Below are 22,870 nucleotides of genomic sequence, written 5' to 3' on the forward strand. Positions count from 1 at the left end.
TATTGTACTATTTTTAAACAGCGTCCCAAACTAGTGTATTCGAAGTGGGTTGGCAAAATCTAGCCCAAATGCTGGAATTTCAGGGTTTTGTGTGTCTGTGGCTTTAATGCTAATGAGCTATATTTCTTCACAGACTGTGTGGCTTCAAGAAGCACTAGTGTGCACTCACTTTTTACACATATGTACAGTATATAGATTCACTCTAATGGACACTGGGTGTGTTGCGAATAAACAACTCAAATACCCACAGCAATTGAATGTTATTGTGAAAAATAACTTTCTATAAATAAAGGCCTTCTCTGATAAACACTTTCCCCTAACAGACTCTGCAGTTGAGTTCATTACTGTATTTTAATCACATTGTTAGCTATGTCAAGACCATATTATCAGAAGAGGAGGAAACACTGTATGTAGTACATGGATGACCCATAGAAAGTACAAAAAGTTTTCATATTCTAGGGAAATAATAATGACAGAAAAAAATGTGACTTCCTAAAAGTCACACAAACATCATCATAGATACAGGAGCTCCATATGCTGCTGCCTTTGTCTCTGGTGTAACTTAACCACTTGATCAACTGCAAAAGGAAGCTAATGCATGACTAAGTAGTTTTTGCCTCGAAGGTTTAATTAGTTGTCCATTTCGGACTGGCTTTATATAGGCTTGCTAGTGCAACACAATGCAACATAATCTTTAAGCTAAACATTATGCAATATACGTTATTCAGCAATAAACCCAATGTTAGAATCAGTGTTACCCATTTGCAACGTTGTTGCATTTATTTGGGGTGACTAGTACATATATATTTTTAATAATGTTATTTGTAAACAAATGAAATAAAAAAAATAACGCTATATGACTAGAAGTCCTTTTTCAATGTTACACAGGAAGTAGCACGGATGTAATTTGATGGGACGCAGGCCGCAATTCCGGTCTCTTTTCCCTCGGCCACTGTACGAGAATGGTAAGGAGCAATGCTGTTCTGTTGAAATCTTTCGACATCTTAGAAATGTGACATTCATCTTCCACAAATCATACTTATTTAGCAAACAGCGAAGCTCAGCTACTGTTCTGTTCACATATTGTTTCAAAATAAGTTGAAATTTGACAGGTATAGTGCTAATTCTGTCGTAGCTAGCTGGCTGGCGAAGTCTTTCCGTAGCAGAGACGACCCTACCACACTGCCACTTTTAATTGAATAAAGTACCTTGTTGGAACGTTAAGATTTACATTGTACATTTAAGGTTGGGATCGCTACCGTTGCCGCTGTGCAGTGGATTTCACTCAAGTAAAAATTTTAGTAATGAGTATCTTTACATGGTGGCTAGCGGTGTTAGGTAGCAACAGCTCCAAGTATTGAGTTCAATGAGCTGGTGCTAGCAGTATTACGAAGATGTGTAACAACAATATACAGACGTGCATGTCCATAGAATTGTTCAAATGGCACAAAGACATTTCAATGTTGAAGTCACTGTCGGCACAGTAAGTCTTGTCAGTGATGTTCTTATGTCTGAACCAATGATAGCTTGTGATTCCACTATTTTGGAATAACTGAGACAAGACTACCAGGGCTTTTTGAATAAATTTGATTTTTGTTGTCAGTGTCCCCTGATGGTCTACATCTTATGTTTTTCAGACGAAGGGAACATCCTCTTTCGGTAAACGCAGGAACAAGACGCACACCTTGTGCCGTCGTTGTGGCTCCAAAGCCTACCACCTGCAAAAGTCCTCCTGCGGCAAGTGTGGCTACCCCGAGAAGCGCAAGAGAAAGTGTATGTTGCCTTTTTTTGCACACACTTAATTATCCTAACTTCCATTTATAAGGACATGAATGGAAGCTCAGATGTTGACATTGCGTTAAATGTTTTATAGACAACTGGAGCGCTAAGGCCAAGAGGAGGAACACCACTGGTACTGGCCGTCTGAGACACCTGAAGGTTGTCTACCGCCGATTCAGGTATGATTATTTGGATGTTTAACTGCTTTCGTCCATTCTGTAACAACAGAGTGCCTGTTTTTTGAGTGGAAAGGGTCTAGGGTTATTTTGGCAATAAAATTAGTCTATACAGTGACACTACCTTGACAGCTATGTATGAAAAAGATGGTATCAGCCACTGTAAACTGTTCATACTGCTTTGTCAACTCGTGGCCACTTCTACAAACAATGCTGTACACCAGTTAACTCCTGCTCCTCAAATAGTTGTCTGCTTTTTTTCCACTAGTTGGCTGTAATTACCTTTTTCTTAAGACTGATAATACCACATCACATACTGCCTTCACAGCACACACAGCATCTGTAAAGCTGAAGTTGAGTTAAGCGAGTGCTCCTCGATGCAGTGCAGAACATTCCAAAGCAAAAGCTGTCAAACATTTCAACAAGGGAAACATTTAGTGACATAAAAGCATTTCTCTGCCTACCACTGTCTGTAATTGAATAAATGAATATCTCTGCCAATCTTATATAAGGAATTGTTTAAATTCCCTCCATTATTTTTGCCTGAGAACCATCAACAAGAAGCTATTAAATAGCTGTGGTAATACGACCTGCCCAAATGCAACCTTGCTTTATTTTCTCCTTGGTTTCATACAACACAGTAAAATTCTGGTAACAACCACTTGTGAGGACTGCTTGCCGTTGATGAACACAAATATAATCCAAATGTCTGAACAAATGACTTGAGAGTGATTATCCTTGTTTTTCTGAGGCAAGTTTTGTGTAACGAGTTGGTACTTCTGATGGTCCGATGCTTATCATTTAGTCCTGCCTTAAATGTTAATCCTAATCATAAAAGCCTTGAAGCTTGGATGTAGCTGAGCAAGGGGCCTCTGACACAACGGTGAATGAATGTGTAATGTCTCAACATTTTTTCCCCTACCTGATTTTTCCAGAAATGGTTTCCGGGAAGGTACCACCCCCAAACCCAGACGCGCTGCAGTGGCCGCCTCCAGCTCCTCCTAAATGACACATTTTTGTTTAAATAAATGTGATGAACACAAAATCTGATTTTGTCTTCTCAATGCAAACAATGCAAAATGTAACATTTTAGTTTAAAGGTGCTTGGTTTATCTTTGCAGTTCTACAGTGACACACATGTCGTTAGGATGTTCACATACAGCTACAATAAAAGGTTTTTCAATACTGTGTTTTTTTTTTTGTTTTTTTTTTGGTGTGTAAGACTTTTAGTAGCATCCACACTGATTTGAATCTGCTCAATAACATCCTACAAATCAATGTGTGAGCTTGTTTACAGTAGGAAGACCATTTGGTAAGGCCTCAATACTTACAGCCTGCCCCTCCTCAAGGTCAGTTACTACTTGACATTCTCAGCAAAAAAATGTCCAAATATTTAGACATTTTTCCCCTGACGACATGAGCCAAAATGTGCAGTTCTCATGGTTCTAGTTGGAAAACTATATTGGAGGTCTTCATAGTGAGGAGAAACGGTTGCTTTTGTTAGCTGTTAGAATAATTACATTCTTGCTACAAGCTCTAAACTTGTTTGAGTTCACCCACCAAACCGCTGTTGGGTTCAAGACTGCAAAAAATATACAATGTAGTGTCTTTTCCCCCCCTGTTGTGTCTGGTGAGTCATCTTGGTGTATTCTGGTGACTGAGTTAAAGGTGACCAGTAGGAGGTGGTGTTGCCTGACTGGAGGAGGACGCGCCCCGCTCCTCTCCCCTCACTGGCCGCAGGTGAAAGCTAGTTGGGCGGGCTGCAGCTCTCTAACACACCGGAGGTAACTTGTCGACTTTTCGCCGACTCATTCCTAACGCTGTCTAAATTCTTTCACCGGCGTGCATTTTTAAGCTTATGTTTCCAGCAGTGGAATGACACGGCGTTGAGCTGCTGTAATGAGATGTAAGTCAACTCTTGCACTGTTTTTTTTTTTTTTTTAACTTTTACGATTTTCCCACGTTGATCTTCCTCTTTTTCCTGGGTGAAGCCTCTGTACTACATGTAGGATCCTTCTGCGCTCTGCTTTTGCTGCTGCGGGAGCCTGCATGCCGAGGTGATGAGGTGACTCCCAGCACAGGTAGGCCAGGTCAGCGGGTCGCCGGAAGCACATTATGCACACTGGTTTGGACGTTTTTTCTCTTTTAGCTTGTCGTCTTTGGTTAAACTAAACATTCCTTTAATCACGATAACAGGGTCACATCCCAGCATGCCCCGTTTGTGCTTACAAAAGTATACTTCAACTACTTTTCAGTCTTAACATGTGGTTTTTGTAGTGTCCGAGCTTTAAAAGTAAAGTAACCCTCTTTCAGTTAAAAAAAAATTGGCGCAATCCGTCCTGAACGTTGGTCAACAACTTCTTCCCCCATAGGAAATAATGGAAACTGAAATAATCCGTTCCAGGGTTAAACTATTGCTATCATAAACCAGATTTTTTGTGCAAATGTACCATTTGTAATGGGCACACGAGTGTGAAAATAAGTTAACTGCGGAAATGACAGACGTAACAGTTATCACGTGATTGTAAAAAGGTGTTGCGCACTGAACAAAACAAACACTCTACCTTTATTTTGATAACCGGGACTTATTGTTTTGAGGATAAGTGGCATAGAAGATGGATGGATGGATTGATGGGCTTACCGCTTTGAAAGTCCACTTACTTCACGTGACTTCCGATGTCTCTGTTGGAGTAGCGTTACAAAAAGCCCAACATGCTGCCAAGATTATGTTTCGATGCTGGCTATATTGAGCTTTCATGATGTCATGTGTGATATAATGTCTCACGTGATGATATTCAAGATGGCGGTTTGGTGGATCTACAAAAATACAAAGAAGCAAAAGGCAAGCCTAGAATTAGGCATTTGATGCTTGCTGTTATGTTATTCATTTTTAATTTTTATATTTAAGTTGATTTATAAGAGAGCCGCAGTCACTGTTGCCATTCTGATTACTAACAATAAGTGCATTTGAAATTATTTATCAGGCTTTAGGAGTAACTTTTAATTAAAAAGTGGTACCATTCACTGGAATCCATTAAAAGTCTCCCCTCCAACCTTTTACACACACACACACACACCTTATTGTGTTATCAGCTCTTACACATGTGAACAAACAGTTTCACCTCCTTCTCATCCCATTCCAGCTTTATCTTCTTTACGAGGTTAAACACATTGTACTTTTTTCGATTGGACAGATGGTACAGTCGTCTGTAAGCTGACACTTTCACTTCATAGTAGGCGGATGAGATCTGCATGGCGGTACGGACACGATGGGGGCTGCATGGGCCAAGAGGGGCATGCCACAGCACGTTAGTAGACAATCTGGCAGCTTTTCCTTCCATTAGGAGTTCGGAGGGTTTTTTTCTACGACACTACGAACCAGTCTGGGACATTTGAATCTGGAACTAATCTGTGTGCAAGGATGAAGGAAACTGGGAATCATTTAGGAAGATTTGGTTTCTTTTCCCCGAAATGTTCAAGCTTTCCTCCACCTGTCGGGTCGTGTTATAGAACCCACACACACCCGCTTCCTCTGTTTGTACAAGAAGACAGATCTCTCATGTGGTTTTTGGCCGAGAGGCGTCTGACAAACTATGAGAGAGTTAATGTATCTGTAAAGATAAACATATGACACACAATGTACTTTATGGATGACTTCTACATACCAAATAAATCCAAGTTTTTTTTCCTTAATGAAGTCCAATAAATGAGTAATCAGTAAAGACACATGTTGTATGATAATCGAAAAAGTATTTCTTATCAATAGATACATTTAAAATAATACATCTCCCTGTAACAGTGCTTCTCAAATAGTGGTGCGGACCCTCCTGCGGCATGTGAGTAAACCTAACTTGGAAATTGTTACAAACGGTTGCAGATGTTATCTCAGACATACTCATACAGTGGTTTGTACAGATAAATAAATAGATATTGTTAGGTTCTCAATACAGGGCCATGGTTAGCATGTTGGCTACAGAGTCAGGAGATCAGGAAGCTCTGGGTTTGAATCTCTGTGTGGAGTTTGCATGTTCTCCCCATGCGTGCGTGGCTTTTGTCCGGGTACTCTGGCTTCCTCCCACATTCCAGAAACACGCATGTTAGGTTAATTGGCAACTCTGAATTGTCCATATGTATGAATATGAGTGTGAACGGTTGTTTGCTCTTATGAAAGTGACAGTAATACACACGTGGACAAAATCGTTGGTACCCTTCGTTCAATGAAAGAAAATCTCACAATGGTCACAGAAATAACTTGAATCTGAAAAAAGTAATAATAGATAAAAAATTCTATGAAATTTAACCAATGAAAGTCAGACATTGCTTTTGAACCATGCTTCAACAGAATTATTGAAAAAAATAAACTCATGAAACAGGCCTGGACAAAAATAATGGTACCCCATAACTTTATATTTTGTTGCACAACCTTTTAAGGCAATCACTGCAATCAAACGATTCATGTAACTGTCAATGAGACTTTTGCACTTCTTAGTAGGTATTTTGGTCCACTCCTCATGAGCAAACTGCTCCAGTTGTCTGAAGTTTGAAGGGTGTCTTTTCCAGACGGCATGTTTCAGCTCCTTCCAAAGATGCTCAATAGGATTAAGGTCAGGGCTCATAGAAGGCCCCTTTAGAATAGTCCAGTGTTGTCTTCTGAGCCATTCCTGGGTGTTTTTAGCTGTGTTTGGGGTCATTGTCCTGTTGCAAGACCCATGACCTGTGACTGAGACCAAGCTTTCTGACACTGGCCAGCACATTTCTCTCTAGAATCCCTTGATAGTCTTGAGATTTAATTGTACCCTGCACAGATTCAAGACACCCTGTGCCAGATGCTGCAAAGCAGCCCCAGAACATAACAGAGCCTCCACCATGTTTCACAGTAGGGACAGTGTTCTTTTCTTTTTTCGTCTGTGAACATAGAGCTGATATGCTTTGCCAAAAAGTTCAATTTTTCCTCATCTGTCCATATGACATTCTCCCAGAAGCTGTGTGGCTTGTCAACATGTAGTCTGGCAAAGTCCAGTCTGGCTTTTTTATGACTTGTTTTCAACAGTGGTGGCCTCCTTGGTCTTCTGCCATTAAGTCCACTGTGGCTCAAACAACGACGGATGGGGCGATCTGTCACTGATGTTCCTTGAGCTTGAAGTTTTTAATCTCTTTAGAAGTTTTTCTGGGCTCTTTTGTTACCATTCATATTATCCGTCTATTTGATTTGTCATCAGTTTTCTTCCTGCGGCCACATCCAGGGAGGTTGGCTACAGTCACATGGATCTTAAATTTCTGAATAATATGTGCAACTGTTGTCACAGGAACATCAAGGTGCTTGGACATGGTCTTATAGCCTTTACCTTTAACATGCTTGTCGATAATTTTCTTTCTAATCTTCTGAGACAATTTTTTCTTTGCTTCCTCTGGTCCACGTTGAGTGTGGTACACAGCATGTCACCAAACAGCACAGTGACTGACTGTAGTCCTATCTATAGGCCCACTGACTGATTACAAGGTTGTCGACACCTGTTAGTGGACACACTTTGAATTAACATGTCCCTTTGGTCACATTATTTTCAGTCTTTTCTAGGGGTACCATCATTTTTGTCCAGGCCTGTTTCATGAGTTAATTTTTTTCAATAATTCTGTTGAAGCATGGTTCAAAAGCAATGTCTGACGTTCATTGGTTAAATTTCATAGAATTTTTATCTATTATTACTTACTTACTAAGTTATTCCTGTGACCATTGTGAGTTTTTACTTCATTGAACGAAGGGTACCAACAATTTTGTCCACGTGTGTAAGTAAGCAGTGCAGAGGCCTTATTATTGGCTGGAAGACCAGAATCAATATCCCAGTGAGCCTCATATTGATTCAGGAGAAGGCTAAGGGATTGTTATATTTGTTCTCCTATCTCTTCTACTTCCTCGTCCCAATAAGCCACAGGGATACATGTATGGAGTTGTTCCCTCTCTTTTTTTTAAATCACTGTTTCATTGAATTCTTGTATTGAATCTTACTACTGTATTTTGCATGTCCTTCATGCGTTCTGCGTACAGCGTAAGTTACTGTGGTGTTCATTTAGGTATCCTTTAAATTAGGTAGAAGATCCAAGTATAGGAACGGAACTCGTTAGTAACCCGAGAACCACCTGTGCCGTCTTATATTTGGAGCAATGTGGCATAATGAAAATGTTTTTTCTCTCAACATATCTAACAGACAGTTTGGTCACTTTTGTTATTGCATTCTAGCTGAAAAAAAGACACAAACATAAATTCACTTTAACTTAAATTTGGTCAGGGCATGACTCATGTGGGGCTTAACTGTACACTTTATCGGAAATCCAGAAGCTATACGAAGAACAAGAGGCTTAAGAGAACAATTGCTTTTCCAGTAAATTCCTCAAGGAAGTGCATGTATTTTGGCAGGTGTTTTACACTATTAGGTACTAGTGGCTACTTAATGACTTTTGCAGTGTAGTACTGGCAGTGCAGTAGCCTTTCATTCAGTTTTTTTAATTATAAATGAATGCAATAAACCAGATGATAGGAGCTTAAACATTGCGGAGCAGCTGTAAAATGTCCTCTCATGTGGCAAGATGATTATTGAAATTCTTATCTTCCCCCTTCCCTGCAGTGAACCCGTGCTGTTACCTACCCTGTCAGCACTGGGGAGTGTGTGTACGATACAGCGAGGACCAGTATGAGTGTGACTGCACCCGCACAGGTTACTATGGCGAGAACTGCACCATCCGTGAGTCCGATCATACCCTCCGCACCCGTGACATCCATTCATATCCTCTCTGGGGTTGCGAGGAATTTGAAATATTCTGCTTTAGACAGGGAGAGGGTGTCTGGTAAATGAGAAGATAAGACCGTGTCTTAACGGTCTAGACCCAAATATTCCAAGGGAACATGGAAGCGCCCTCCAACTCTGCCGCTCGGCTTCACTTGAATAAGGAAACTTCACACAGTCACTCATGCAGTGTTTTGTTTTTCAATAGCCGTGGTCATTAACAATTAGCCATTGAACCAGAAGAGTCTTACAGGACCAGCCAATGGCTCGCATTATTGAAAGGGTTTTGTTTTTATGATAAAAAAGAATTGCCGACAAACAGTAGCTGCCAGCTATTATTTGCCATGACGGTGAGGATGTGGGAAGTTTTATTAATTCTAATTATCATGATTTGTATTTGAAAACACTTGGCAAGCCATCAGTTAGTTACAGTAAGCCGACGACCTACCAGGAAAATTATTGGACTTGGGTCTTTTTTATTTTGAATTTCTATTGTAGTAGAAAGTCATAATGAAAGACATGGTAATACATCATTTAGCCCGGGCAATTTGTTGTGAGGTGGATTTTATAGTGCTCACAGGCAAAGTTTAAAAATCGTATTTATCATTCACATCCACTGGGCTGTTTGAATGACGGTCTAGTTTATTACACTATATTATCCATGCTCTCGATTAAATGTGACGTACACACTGGGTTATGAGGTTATAAGGTTATAAGTTTATTTATAAGCACTCAGTTTTAATCATTACTCTGTATTAAATATAACAGACACATAAGAGTCAACACCTACATGTTCAGCATCTGACGAATATGGTGGCTCCCCTGCCCTCTAATGATAATGCTTTATGGTCGCCGCTTGTCTTCACACAGCGGAGTTCTGGACTCGTGTGCGTGACTTCCTGAAGCCCGGTCCGCATGTGGTGCACTACATTCTCACCCACTTCCACTGGATGTGGGACGTCATCAACTACACTTTCCTCCGGGACGTTCTGATGCGGCTTGTCCTGACAGGTCCTGACTGAATGAATGAATGAATGAATGAATGTCTTTTCCAGATAGCAGATACATAAATGACATATTGTTTCCTGTTGTGTTTTCCTGTGCGTGTGCACGCGTGCACGTGCAGTGAGGTCCAATTTAATTCCCCACCCTCCGACCTTCAACTCAAAATATGGTTACCTCAGCTGGGAGTCCTACTATAATCTGAGCTACTACACGCGGATTCTCCCACCTGTGCCAGAAGACTGCCCTACACCTCTAGGGGTCAAAGGTTAACACACCGAATGCTAGTTTCACATGCTTTTATTTGGAATATCAGCCTGCTATTGATTATTACATATAAAAATTCCCCTGGTGATCTCTTCGTAGGCAAAGATGGGCTGCCCGACCCTGAGCTGCTGGTGGAGAGCCTCTTGAAGAGAAGAACTTTCAGGCCCGACCCGCAGGGCTCCAACCTCATGTTTGCTTTCTTTGCACAGCACTTCACCCACCAGTTCTTTAAGACCTACAATCGTATGGGACTGGGCTTCACGAAGGCTCTGGCACATGGGGTCGGTTCATGTTATTGTTTCCATATTGATCATGTTTTTTTATTAAGTGTTTCTCTTATGAATCATTGCAAAATGCTTGGGAAATGGGGGGGAAAAAAGGATCGTAAGTTTGTTTTGTATACAAATGTTAATTGAAAGGGCGCCAGCAGGGGACCCTTTTTGGGACACCTCAATTAACATACAGTGGAAAATAAGTGTAGCTGTCTAATATACTGTAGTAAAGCAAAATAGAGCTCGATGTTTCCATCCCTTTGGATAGTTGGCGCTCTTGATGTTAAGCCATCAGTGTTGATCTAGGACTTTGCATGGCAGGGGTGCCCTTCTCCCTGAGCCAGGTATGTGGCTGGCTGCTTGCCATCTATCTGTATTCTTTTGCTCAGGCATTTTTATTCCAACTACCCAGAGCCAATTGCTGCTTTTTTTCTGGCAGCGGTTGATTTGGCTTTGGATGGATCAGCCCCTCATTCTGGGATGCTTCTGCTGTTGGGTCAGAATATTTGTTTTTCTTTCTCTCCAAAGCGTGCTCTTCAAACCCATCTCCCTGTACCATCTCTCCATGGTACTGTCAGTTCCATGACATAAGCCAGCTTTGCTGTCGGGGACAACAACATCATGTCTGGCCGCAGTGGTGTTGTTCATATCCCTGGGGGAAGAAACACTAGCTTTTTATCCAGGTGCAAAATTCTAGCTGTTGTTTGGTGCGATTTAGGCGGGCTGGTTTAAAGTGATGAACATAAGGCTTCATTCATTAATTTTCTATACCGCTTGTCCTCATTAGGGTCACAGGGGTGGAGTCTTTCCCAGCTGACTTCTGGTGGCAAGGGGTGGAGTACAGTGTTACCTCATTTATCGCGGGGTATAGGTTCCCAAAATAGCCCGCAATATGTGAGCTTTTTTTTTTTTTTTTTTTTACATTTCTTATATACTGGATGTGTTGAGGCTGTAAAACCCCTGACCATACATTTTATAAACTTTAACATAACATTTTCTCACATTTCTCTCTTGTTTAAATACTCTCAAAAAAGTTGAAAACTTTGTTTGAATTGTAATGTTCAACCCACAACACACAAGACACAAAAATGATTAAGTGACTCACACGTATTTCACTCATGTGACTGCGCCTTTTGTTGTGGCGCCGTTTGCATCCTGGTTAAAACATATTGCTGCATTACTCCTCCTGTTGCAGTCCCCCTCCTTCCAACCAAAGATTCATTTACAGTATTCCGTAATGAACATTCCTTCAGCATGTCCAGAAGTCCAACCTTTTGTGTGATGGTTAGCATCCTCCTCTGCCTTTTGGGCGCAGAACAATTCCTCGACATTGTGGGATTTGTTGGGCAGAAACTCACAAAGACTGCAAGCTAGCAAGCAAGCAAGCCAGCTAGCGACATAACAGGACGGCATGAAGGAGATTGATTGACAAGGGTCTACGGCCACTCAGTCCGCAGAAGACAATGGGCGGTGCAGACAGACGAGAGAGGGAAGAGAGAGACACTCAACTTCCCACAGTGCAGTTCTTCTTAAAGGGCCAGGCTCGGCCTGTAAAAGGGTTCATACGCTGTTAAAAAAAAAAAAAAAAAAAATGGTGGAACAGCAAATGAGTGAAAGGTAAACCACGATAGAGTGAGGGAACAAAACTGTTAACAAAAACAAATAAGATATATAATTTCTTTATAGTAAGTATAAACCTTGACTTCATTGCACCACATTGTTATACTGCCTTATCACATTCATATGGATTTACAATTAGCAAAGAGTACATTTGGAATACGGGCAAATGTATTGCAACTAATGTGAAACGGATGAGGGGCAGGATTAAATAAGCTTTGCTTCTTCCTACTCCTTTTTGGACATGTTGAACTGTGAATTGTACTATGTGATGTTTTCCAATGTAACTTGTATGCATGTTCAAAATGAATTCAACCATGACCTTTACCAGTTTTGACATAATGGGACAATTTTGTTTTTATTTTGTTGTTTTTTGTTTTTTTGTTGGTGCAGGTGGACGCAGGGCACGTGTACGGAGACAACCTGCAGCGTCAGTTAAAGCTCAGACTTTTCAAAGACGGGAAACTTAAATATCAGGTGTAGTACGGTCTTTTTTTTCTGCTTTTTAAGTGTATTTTTTAAACAATAAATCCCTAAGATCTGTTTGTGATGTACAGTGTGTTGTAAAGAAAATATACTATTAGTATGATAAATGTATGGCTAATTAGCATTTATTCATATTTTGCCTTTAAAGCTAATATGAAAGTGTATGGGAAGTGTTACAAACTCGCCGCTTAAAAAAATATATTGTGTTCCCCATTAGTTGATTGATGGAGAGATGTACCCTCCCTCTGTAGCTGAAGCCCCTGTCAGGATGAGCTACCCCCCGGCCGTTGCTCCTGAGGATCAGATTGCTATCGGTCAGGAGGTGTTTGGACTCCTGCCCGGTTTGGGATTGTACGCTACGCTGTGGCTGAGGGAGCACAACCGAGTGTGTGACGTGCTCAAAGTGGAGCATCCCACCTGGGATGACGAGCAGCTGTTCCAGACCACACGGCTCATCGTTATTGGTAAGCGGGGGTCCACATTGTTATTGTTTTTAGGTTAAACTTCATTGTGCAGACATTGCAAAGCCAGGCAAGCTGTTGGAGCTCAATCATAAATGCTTCATAGGCAAATACAATATTAGCATATGTCAGTCATGCCCACTAGAATGTTATATTGTAAAAACAGCAGGCTTGCTTGTCCATACACATTAATGCTCTGTGTGTATTATAAAATGCATACTATAACAAAAGATGGGGCACAAATAACAATAAAATGAGTCTTCATTGCTTGTTATTTTTGCATTTGAAATATCCCCCACCCCCACCCACCCACCCACCCAAAGGTGAGACCATCCGAATAGTGATAGAAGAATACGTGCAGCATCTCAGCGGCTACCTGCTGCAGTTGAAGTTCGATCCCACCCTGCTGTTCCACACCGACTTCCAGTACGGAAACCGCATCGCTCTGGAGTTCAGCCAGCTCTATCACTGGCACTCCTTGATGCCAGACAGCTTCCTCATCGACGGCGACGAGCTCACCTACCCACAGTTCATCTTCAACACTTCAGTGCTAACACGCTACGGCGTGGAGAAGCTGGTAGACGCCTTTTCTCGGCAAGTGGCCGGCCAGGTAACGATCCACAGACAGCGTGGTGCGTTATGCACCTGTAGTACTCAAATACCAGAGTGATGGTTTCTTGGCTCGTAGAGGATTACCTGGATTGGTATTTTTTGACAGTTTGTGGTTGGGCATGACTACAGTATCTGTTTTTTCTAATTACGTGAAGTTGCATCACATGATGTTAGACTTCAAAGGATAGAAAGTCAACTGACAGTGGACCCTTTTGCAGCATGAGTACCTTTTTTTGCTACTTTAGGTTGCTTTAAGTGGTTTATATATATATATATATATATATATATATATATATATACACACATACACACAGTTTATATGTGTGTGTGTGGATATGTACACACATGTATACTGTACATACAGTATTTGTATTTTAGTACATTTACCCATTTTTATGCTTGAAAATGCTCAATTTCGGCAAAAAAGGTAAAATTTGCTTAACTATGCATTTTTTCTTTACTACCAACCACCAAACAGCATGATTTGTTAACTTATGATGCTAAGTTGTCATTCCACTGATATTGCAAATATGACTTAAAAAAAGATTAATTTCCTCTGTAAAAATGTTAGCTGATGTACAACAGCTGTACAATCTCCAATGTGCAGTAGAATCTCATTATGTTTTGTCCACAGATAGGCGGGGGCCATAACATCAACCCTGTGGTGACGTCAGTCGCCGTGGGAGCCATAAAGGAGTCGCGACAGCTCCGCATGCAGCCCTTCAACGAGTACCGCAAACGCTTTAACCTCAAGCCGTACACTTCCTTTGGAGAGTTCACCGGTGAGCAAACAAACACAAAGCTTGTCCCGACGACTCTGGCACACATCGGACCAGCTTTCAAAACATGTGATTGTTAGATTTTACAGGACGGTGAGATGAGCTAAAAATACACTCTCGGGATAATGGCACCCGCTGCAAATTGGCCAACCCTCATCTTGACCCTTGTCGCCGTCTTAGAGTTCATTACTGTCGTTTGTGTGACTTCAATTTCATGTGGGGGTGAATAACGGTGAAGTGTTAGCTCATCACCCGACATCTACCATCTGCCATTGTCTTGTAAGCAACAAAAGTTTTTAACCACATTTGTCAAACTAGCCACACATATGTACCGCTGCATTCAAAATCGTTCAAATTTGCCAAACAGTGCGCCATCTACTGCTACTTTTGGGTGGAGTCACCATGAAATCTGGCACAGGTGAAACGTGAACACATGATGGTCGCCATCAACCAAAAAGTGTTTGCAGGGGAGGGGGCGGGACTTAGCAAGTAATAAATCATTGACCATTTGTCTAATGATTATAAAACTTTGAAGATTGTATGTATTTCACTTTCCAAAACATTTTGAGCACAGCCCGTAGGGGGCGCTGCTACACGTCTTCATGGCTAATCATCTAACTCAAGGCTGTTTTTTATATTGTCCCGCAGAAAATTTTACAAGAAAATATTAGATTGCAATATTATGAGTTTATTATTAAGTTGTAACACTACGAGAATAAAGTCATTACGAGAATAAAATTTACAAGAAGAAAGTTGAAATAATAAATAGAAGAAAAAAAACAGCCGAAATGGAAGAAAATAGCTGTAAATTTATGACAATAAAAATATATATATAATATTAAGAGAAGAAATCCATATTCTAATGAGAAAAAAAGTTGCAATTTTACGAGAATTAACTCATAATTATTATGAGGAAAAATAATGTAATTTTAAGAGCATACAGCTGAAATATTAAAGAAAAAATACATTCTTTTTTAAAAGTTGCAATATTATGAAAAACAAACAAAACTAAATAAGATCGAGGAAAAGGCTTCTTGAGACGTCATCTGTACTTCTGTGAAGAAGGTGTCAGACGTTTCGCTCCTCATCCGAAGAGCTTCGTCAGCGAACTAATGAGTGCTGGTAGCCTAGGCCTTAAATACAGTAAGAGTGGGCAGAATTGGTGTGCCAACACCCTCCTCCTATTGGTTCCTTACACTAAGCCTGGGCGGAGTAGTGGTATAATCCTATCCTGCTATTAACACCTCCGGTAAAAGGGAAGTGCCACTCCCTGAGTTGGGTATGAACGACTCTGATACTGGCTCGTTAGCATCTATTGTTCTGGCTCGGCCCTGGCTTCAACTAAATAAGATGTAATTTTTGGAAAATTAGGTTGGGGAAAAAGTTATAATATGGGAATAAAGTCTAAATATTGTGGAATAAAGTCATAATGTTCTGAAAAGAACATTTAAGAAGATTATTTAACAATAAAGTTGAAATAATTGGAAATTTTTAAAAAAGACTCACATTTCTACTAATAATAGGCTTTTCACCTATATCACAAAGCTGAGATTCAGTTTTTTTCTTGAAATACAGTATATCTAACTTCTTAGCGTATCGACATGTGTCGCTTTACGAAATATTAAAGTGTCCCTTGCATCCTCTCCTTTTTCACTATGTGGCCCTCAGTGGAAAGCGTTTGGACACCCCTGATCTAACTTTATCTTTGTGTTAACGGTTTCAGATAATGAGGAAGTAGCACTCACTCTCAAGGAGCTCTATGGTGACATTGACGCTCTTGAATTTTACCCTGGTATGATGCTGGAGAAGACCCGTCCGAGTTCTATATTTGGAGAGAGCATGGTGGAGATGGGAGCGCCCTTCTCCCTCAAAGGCCTCCTGGGCAACCCCATTTGTTCCCCCGAGTACTGGAAGCCCAGCACGTTTGGGGGCCACGTGGGCTTTGACATTGTAAACTCCGCCACCTTGAAGAAACTCGTGTGTCTCAACTCTAGGACGTGCCCGTACGTGGCGTTCAGAGTGCCACAAAGCGCGAAAGACGACTTCAGGACTGATGAGCTGTGAGCTGTTTTCAAGTGTCCCTCTTAGAAAGTCAAATAGGCTTTGGCTTAAAAGGAACAAGCTTGTGAGGAGAGCAGCTTGTTTGAGCGCACTGTGACACCACACTGTTATTTTTGCTCACTTGCTGTCTCGCACTTGAGCAAAATGAGGAAAAAAAAGACACTGGTCTCCTAGTCCAGTGATGACGCCATACTGTATGTAGACACACGGTGGGTGAAAGTGAGTTCATTAAAACTGGAGGTGTTTTAAAATTTTTGTTTTGACTCTCCATTGTTCTCAACCTTTACTGGTCCTTCATTTCCACATGCGAGTCCTGTGTTTCTTTTGGCAAGAGACGGAAATCTGATAGTGACGATGAAACAGGAGAAGATAATCACAGGATGTATGTTTTCCCCCTCAAGGTGGGGTTTGAAATGTTAATAAAATCAGTCTCTCACCGTGAAGTTCTTTTTTTTTTACATTAAAAATTATTTTTTCAACCTTTTCTAAACCAGCAGTGATCTTCCTGTTATCGCTACAGGCTACGGGAGTTTGTGTGTTATTTCGTATTGCCCTCCATTGGTTCAATCTGGTACTGCATATAAGAATAAACCACACGTCACCGCCCCAATCGACGTCAGCGTGTTGCCTTTGCGTGCTTTGGGGGAATGGTCCAAATGTTAGAACAATAAACAAATATTGCACCTACAGCGCAATAAAATTTAAAGTGTTGCGTGGTAATGTGTGTCAGCTACTTCATATAAATGTAGCGCGAATTGGTAAGCACTGTTGGTGAACGCAAATCGAGTGTCACCGACAGCGGATTATTTACCCAACCCACGAAGGCATCACAACCAATCAGAGTGATCCGGAGTTAGCATTTTAGCTGGTGAGCAGCTCTTACGCGGCGAAACGTTGTTTTCGACGGGAATTGGTCGTTCAAAACCAGGTAAGATGATTACATTAGGCGGATATCGATGAGTATTTTATATAGCTGTAAAGTGACAATGGGAGATCATTGTAAGGCTTACCTCCGCGTAAAGATAGCTGATGTGATGGGGTAGCTTGTGGCTTAAAATAATCTATTTTACAATCACAAGTATGTTAGCAGCTTGGGCCCTCTACTTCAGTGGTTCTCAGCCGGTTTGCCTGCTTGACCAACCATCTTCCCTTCATGACAATTGGCTACCGAAACTGCGGAAATTTTGCAACTTACATTTTTCAAATATCGTACATTAAATGAAAAGACAGTGGAAATTTGATTTGGGCTTGTGCAAAATAACAGTGAGGCAGCACAAAACACGTGTAATGAACAGTTTGGAAACGATACGTCTTTATATGCGACCGTGATAAGTGAATTGAGGCAAAGAAGAATATTTCTGTAGTTAGAGCTTATCACACCCTATAGTCACCTTTACACTCGTATTACCCGATATAGTAGACATGATAAGAGCAAATAAGCCATTTAAAACATAAATAAGACTCGTGCTCGTGTGTGTTGCAATAAATGTCTTCCGGACAGGACAGGACAGGGCAGTGTGGACAGGAAGTGACGATGGGGGCTCCGAGTTGAGTTTTAGTTGGATTAGTAGCCCTTGGTATTATTATTACTGCAGTTTATGATTATTATTATGTTATTATTGTGCCTGTTGTGAGATAATTAAAACCTGCAGTAAAAGTGTGTGTTACGAGTGACACAGTGATCAGTGTAGAATACTACATTTCGTCAATATCTTTTAATGCCTTATGCTGTACAGGATTTGCTTTACTTCATTTAGCCATTTTTATGCGTGAAAATGCTATGTTTAGGCCAAGAATATGCAAAATGTGCTTAAATAGGCCAAATTTTTGATAAACAAGTGAGCGTGCGATGTTCGAACCACAAAATAGCGAGGGATGGCTGTGTATTGTAGCGTGCAGGGGCTACAGTGAGGCCTCGTGGGTTTTAGATGTAGGTATAGTTGCGCATGTATGTTTGGGTGTAAGCATTATTTTGATGCCTGCATAGTCTGCGTGGGGCAGTTGCGTTGTGTATTCCATGTGCGTTAACTTATTGAGTTGGTTTTGTTTGCAACGCGAGTTACGTAGGTGTTTGTGTTGATGACGTCCTGTCCATTTGCTGTGCTGGGACAGCACAGTTTTGAGAGTATTGAGCAAGCCGAAGTTTGCCTCTGATCACTTCCTGTGCGACTAAAGCTCCCCTCAATAATTGTTGGTCTTCTTCTATGATTCTATGGTTTCAAACAGCACTACAAAGCATTGGCGCCACCTTGAGCAGTATTAATAGACGACACCCAGCTGCATTTAAAAATCCCTTCCAGAATTAAAGCAATGTATAGATGTTCCTGCTCCACTTGGAGGAGGTTCTCATGGGTCTTTACTCATCTCATCTCCACTCATACACATACTCTACTAAGTGCTTCATGAAGACATCTGTAGATTGATTTAAATATTCACAATACACGCTCAGTATAAGCCTGCCCTAAAATCCAGATGCCCTCATTTTACATAAACCCTGCAGCTTATAAAGACGTCACCCTGAATTATTACGCTTCACTGGCAATGGTGACTAGAATTAGTATGCATTCGGGTGTGTTTATGTCTAAGGTATTGTCTGTGACAGCACTTAGGTTAATGCAAAACATTAGTCAGTCCCAGGATGGAAGTTGATGTTCCTACTAGGGATGTCCCGATTCGATCTTCAGGACTGGGATCGGCTGCCGATCCGCTGTATTTTGAAGATCGGATAATATCGGCTTCCGCCACGAGATCGGGCCGATCTGTTTGCCGTATCACGTTCGTAACTCTGGGCCACACACACCAACACGCTAGGTGCGGTAATGCACCTCAATGCTGGTCGCCACTCGACTCCCGCCCCCCGCAAGAAGAAGAAAATGCAACGCCACCATGCAGACATGGCCGCGGTGTACCGTGGTGGAGTTACTTTCATGTTGTAGCTACAGAGGTAGTTCCCCCTTACTGTGCCCGGACTGATGTGTCATGGTGCGGGAGGCTCGCACGGGAAGTGCTGCGCTAACCGGTGGTTGTACTAGGGACCGTCAATAAATTACTATTGCTTTGAAGAGAGTTTGTTTAAAAAAGAACAAAAAAAAGGCACATATTCTAAATCACACCACAAATAGATCTTTGTCCATGTCAAATGATTAGTCCTACCCTAAAAGTATTTGGCACGCCCATTTTTGCCAATTTTATCTTTTATTGGATGGATTTTTATTGGATTAGGGACCTGACTCAGGGATTTTTGTTACAAAAGCCAAACAATAAACAAGTAAATTCAGCAATACGTTGCTTGCATTATTCGTAAGCCCAAAAATGTGGATCGGGACATCCGTAGCACTGATTAAAGATGGATTGCTTTCAGGTGAGCAGTTGCCATGACAACCTTAGATGACAAAATCTTGGGAGAGAAGCTGCAGTACTACTACAGCAGCAGTGAGGACGAAGGCAGCGATAACGACGACGACGAAAGGGAGGGAAAGACCATCCGCGACGCCGCCGTCAACGAGCCGGAGTTGGACTACAGTCCTGATGGCAGTGCGGTCAACACAGGTACATGACACACTGATACACACACACACACGCACACACTCTGCATGCATATATATATATATACACATTAATAACGTGTGTTTCATCAGGTCCAAAGGGTGTGATCAATGACTGGAGGAAGTACAAGCAGCTGGAGGTGGAGCAGAAGCAGGAGCAGAAGAAGGAGATGGAACGTCTGATCAAGAAGCTTTCCATGACCTGCCGCTCGGACCTGGACCTGGAAAAAGACAAGGAGAAGCAGAAGGAGCTGCAGGAGAAGATTAAAGGCAAAGTAAGCATGATGGGAATGAATGGGGAGGATGTGATGTTCTCTTTAGGTCACAACAAGCTGGACTTTGGGCAAGTTTGCAACTAAGGTTACAGATTTCAAATCCTTTTGTCTGCAGATGACCATGCAGGAGTACAACATGCTCCAGGAGGAAGAGGACGACGAGGACTTCCTCCAGCATTACCGCATGCAGCGCATCGAGGAGATGCGACGGCAGCTGTGCCGAGGCAAGCGCTTCGAACGCGTCCACGAGCTCACGAGCGGCGAGGACTTCCTGGAGGCTTTGGACAAGGAGGACAAAAGCACGCTGGTCGTGATCCACATCTACGAGCCCGACGTGCCGGGTTGCGAGGCCATGAGCGGCAGCCTGATGTGTCTGGCGCAGGAGTACCCTCTGGTCAAGTTCTGCAGCGTGCGCAGCTCGGCCATCAGCACCAGCGCGCTCTTCAGGGACAGCGCTCTGCCCGCCCTGCTGGTTTACAAGGGGGGAGACCTGATCGGCAACTTTGTGAGGCTCACCGACCAGCTGGGAGAGGATTTCTTCGCCGTGGACGTGGAGGCTCTGCTGCAGGAGTACGGCATGTTGCCCGAAAAGCCGCCGGTCATCCCGAAGACGATCCGCAACGGAGCCATCATTCAGAGCAATCAGAGCGACGAGGACTCTGACCTTGACATAGACTAGATCCACGATTTGTCTTTGTTGTACATGCTTGGAAAACACACCTAGACATCCCACATGGACTCTTTCGATGTACAGGTGGTCCTCGGGTTACGAACAAGTTCCGGTCCTAGACTGTGACAGAACTTGTACCGAAATTAGTCACTCACACAATTTTTCTACACGCAAAACATTGAAAATAAAATCAGACACCACTCATTCCACATGTACGTTGGCTAGTTGTTGTTATGCATAGTAATTTGTGTTTTATGTCTATTTATTATTAGTGTTTAAAAATAAAACAAAATCAACGCCTCCCCCTTTTATTATCATAATATTTAATGGTATTCAAAAATAGGAAGCCTTCAACCCAGATGGACCTTATTAGATTTTTTCCAACTTTTATATGTGCTGCTACATTTTAGTTGTTGTTGAAAAAAAGTCAATAAATCTACACGCCTCTTCTGCTTGTATTTTTTGACCATTACTTGTACATTTTAGTGAGCGATAAGCGTACATAGTGGTACACTAAGCATTTTCTATGCCGCTTCACAAGGGTTTCGGGTCTATGCTGGAGCCTATCCTAGCTGAATTTGGACGAGAGGCGGGGTATACCCTGCACTGATCGCCAGCCAGTCGCAAGTCGCATGCATGTCAGGTGCAGGAATGTGGGAAGAAACCGGAGTACCTGGAGAAAACCTACGCACGCACGGGGAGAACAAGCAGACTTTCACAGAGAAAATACCCAACGGAGATTCCAACCCACATCTTACCAATGCATTTAATGTAAGTACTGAAGCGTGAGTTTCTATCTGAGGATATGGGAGTCTAAATAACCAAACCAAAGAATATAATCCAGTGAGATTTATTCCTGACAGCAGCACCTAATACAGACGTCCGGGTTTATCACAGTCCCTGTATGCCTACAAGTAAGCAGGTCTTAATACAGCACAGCTGTAGAAAAGCACCCTCCCTTTCCCTGCTCGACTTTTATACACTTAAGATTGTGCAGGAAGTTCGGCGATCGTGGACCAATCAGCTCGTGCAGAGGGTGGCGATCTTGGACCAATCAGCTCGCGCCATCGCCTCCGCTTTGCGCCACTTCTTTCATGTTGATTTGCCTCTGTGTCTGTCTGCGGCTGCTGGTACACTCTGCAACCTTGAGCGCTTCCTGCACCTGGTCATGCACAAAGGATGGTTTCGGTACCAGTCAGTACTCACCACAAGCCTGTTTTTCTTCCCTTATATGGTTATGTGTGTGTGTTGTGAGCTGGTTATGCTCTATTCTATGATTATGTGTCATGTGTTGCCAAACTAATGAATAACATGTTATCTATTCTACAATACAATAACTAAACAACCTGTGAACCCGTGCCTGTAAAGTGGTTACTACATTTTAAGCAGATATAAATGAACCATAAAATATAAAAGGAAGAAGAAGACGCCAGTGATAAAACATTCATAAACCTTCAGTACTCGACTCTAAATCATGGAATATGGAAAACTGTGACGTGACAGTACTAACGTTAATGCCATATGCTAATGCTGAATACTAAAATAACTGTCGTCGATGCTTTTCGTAGGGTTAGCACGCCAACTAGCTGACGCCTCGTATTTTACAGTATTATTGCCGTCCTGTTGCTAACCACAAGAGGCGCTAGCGAGTCAACGTGGTATTTCAGTCTGCCCTTTTGTGAAGAAAATCAAAGTAAATTTGAGTTTACGTGATAATTGTTTTTTAAGGTGTAAAGGTGGTTAATTGGACAGTTCCTAATCACTTTAAGTCACTATTTTTTAAAGTCACTTTTTAAATTAAAGCGGAGTATTTTTTATTCACTCAAAATGGCTGCCCTGACAAACTTAACGATGTGTGGTAGGTTTCGCTCTCCCCCCCTCCCGGACCACAAAAGACCCGTCGGAAAATTATCTATTGAAATGTATTTTATGAGAAGAAAGAATAACACTGTGCTTGCAAGAGCTTTTAATGAAATAACATAAATGAGAGTATAATATTGACAAATTCCGACATGAAATCTATAGCTGTATGCAATTTAAATACAATCAGTCCAAAATAAACTATTGTTTCCGGGTACATATGCCACAC

The 22,870-nt window shown here is 41.7% G+C and overlaps 2 protein-coding genes across 2 annotated transcripts; both read left to right on the plus strand.

Annotated features, from left to right (window-relative positions):
• The first annotated feature begins 883 nt into the window (after nucleotides 1–883).
• Nucleotides 884–3,140, plus strand: rpl37 (ribosomal protein L37). The gene is made up of 4 exons (XM_054757440.1): nucleotides 884–965; nucleotides 1,638–1,773; nucleotides 1,874–1,958; nucleotides 2,891–3,140. Exons 1-4 carry the CDS (start codon nucleotides 963–965, stop codon nucleotides 2,958–2,960), a joined length of 294 nt encoding a protein of 97 aa, XP_054613415.1. The 5' UTR covers nucleotides 884–962; the 3' UTR covers nucleotides 2,961–3,140.
• A 545-nt stretch (nucleotides 3,141–3,685) lies between these two features.
• pdcl (phosducin-like) lies at nucleotides 3,686–21,220 on the plus strand. Its single transcript, XM_054757767.1, has 15 exons — nucleotides 3,686–3,861; nucleotides 3,947–4,045; nucleotides 8,576–8,692; nucleotides 9,605–9,745; nucleotides 9,861–10,004; nucleotides 10,103–10,284; nucleotides 12,286–12,369; nucleotides 12,596–12,842; nucleotides 13,163–13,449; nucleotides 14,086–14,233; nucleotides 15,954–16,290; nucleotides 16,494–16,510; nucleotides 19,658–19,840; nucleotides 19,930–20,111; nucleotides 20,227–21,220. Exons 1-15 carry the CDS (start codon nucleotides 3,855–3,857, stop codon nucleotides 20,788–20,790), a joined length of 2,739 nt encoding a protein of 912 aa, XP_054613742.1. The 5' UTR covers nucleotides 3,686–3,854; the 3' UTR covers nucleotides 20,791–21,220.
• The last annotated feature ends 1,650 nt before the right edge of the window (nucleotides 21,221–22,870 follow it).

The sequence above is a fragment of the Dunckerocampus dactyliophorus genome, chromosome 17 (assembly GCF_027744805.1).
Source record: "Dunckerocampus dactyliophorus isolate RoL2022-P2 chromosome 17, RoL_Ddac_1.1, whole genome shotgun sequence".
NCBI classification, from domain to species: Eukaryota; Metazoa; Chordata; class Actinopteri; order Syngnathiformes; family Syngnathidae; genus Dunckerocampus; species Dunckerocampus dactyliophorus.

Bases quoted from the DNA above. Each gene is read 5' to 3' on its own strand.
- pdcl (XM_054757767.1), top strand. The intron at 4,046-8,575 runs GTCAGCGGGTCG...CCTTCCCTGCAG, and splicing joins TCCCAGCACAGGTAGGCCAG to TGAACCCGTGCTGTTACCTA. The intron at 13,450-14,085 runs GTAACGATCCAC...TTTTGTCCACAG, and splicing joins CTCGGCAAGTGGCCGGCCAG to ATAGGCGGGGGCCATAACAT.
- rpl37 (XM_054757440.1), top strand. The intron at 1,774-1,873 runs GTATGTTGCCTT...AATGTTTTATAG, and splicing joins CGAGAAGCGCAAGAGAAAGT to ACAACTGGAGCGCTAAGGCC. The intron at 1,959-2,890 runs GTATGATTATTT...TGATTTTTCCAG, and splicing joins GTTGTCTACCGCCGATTCAG to AAATGGTTTCCGGGAAGGTA.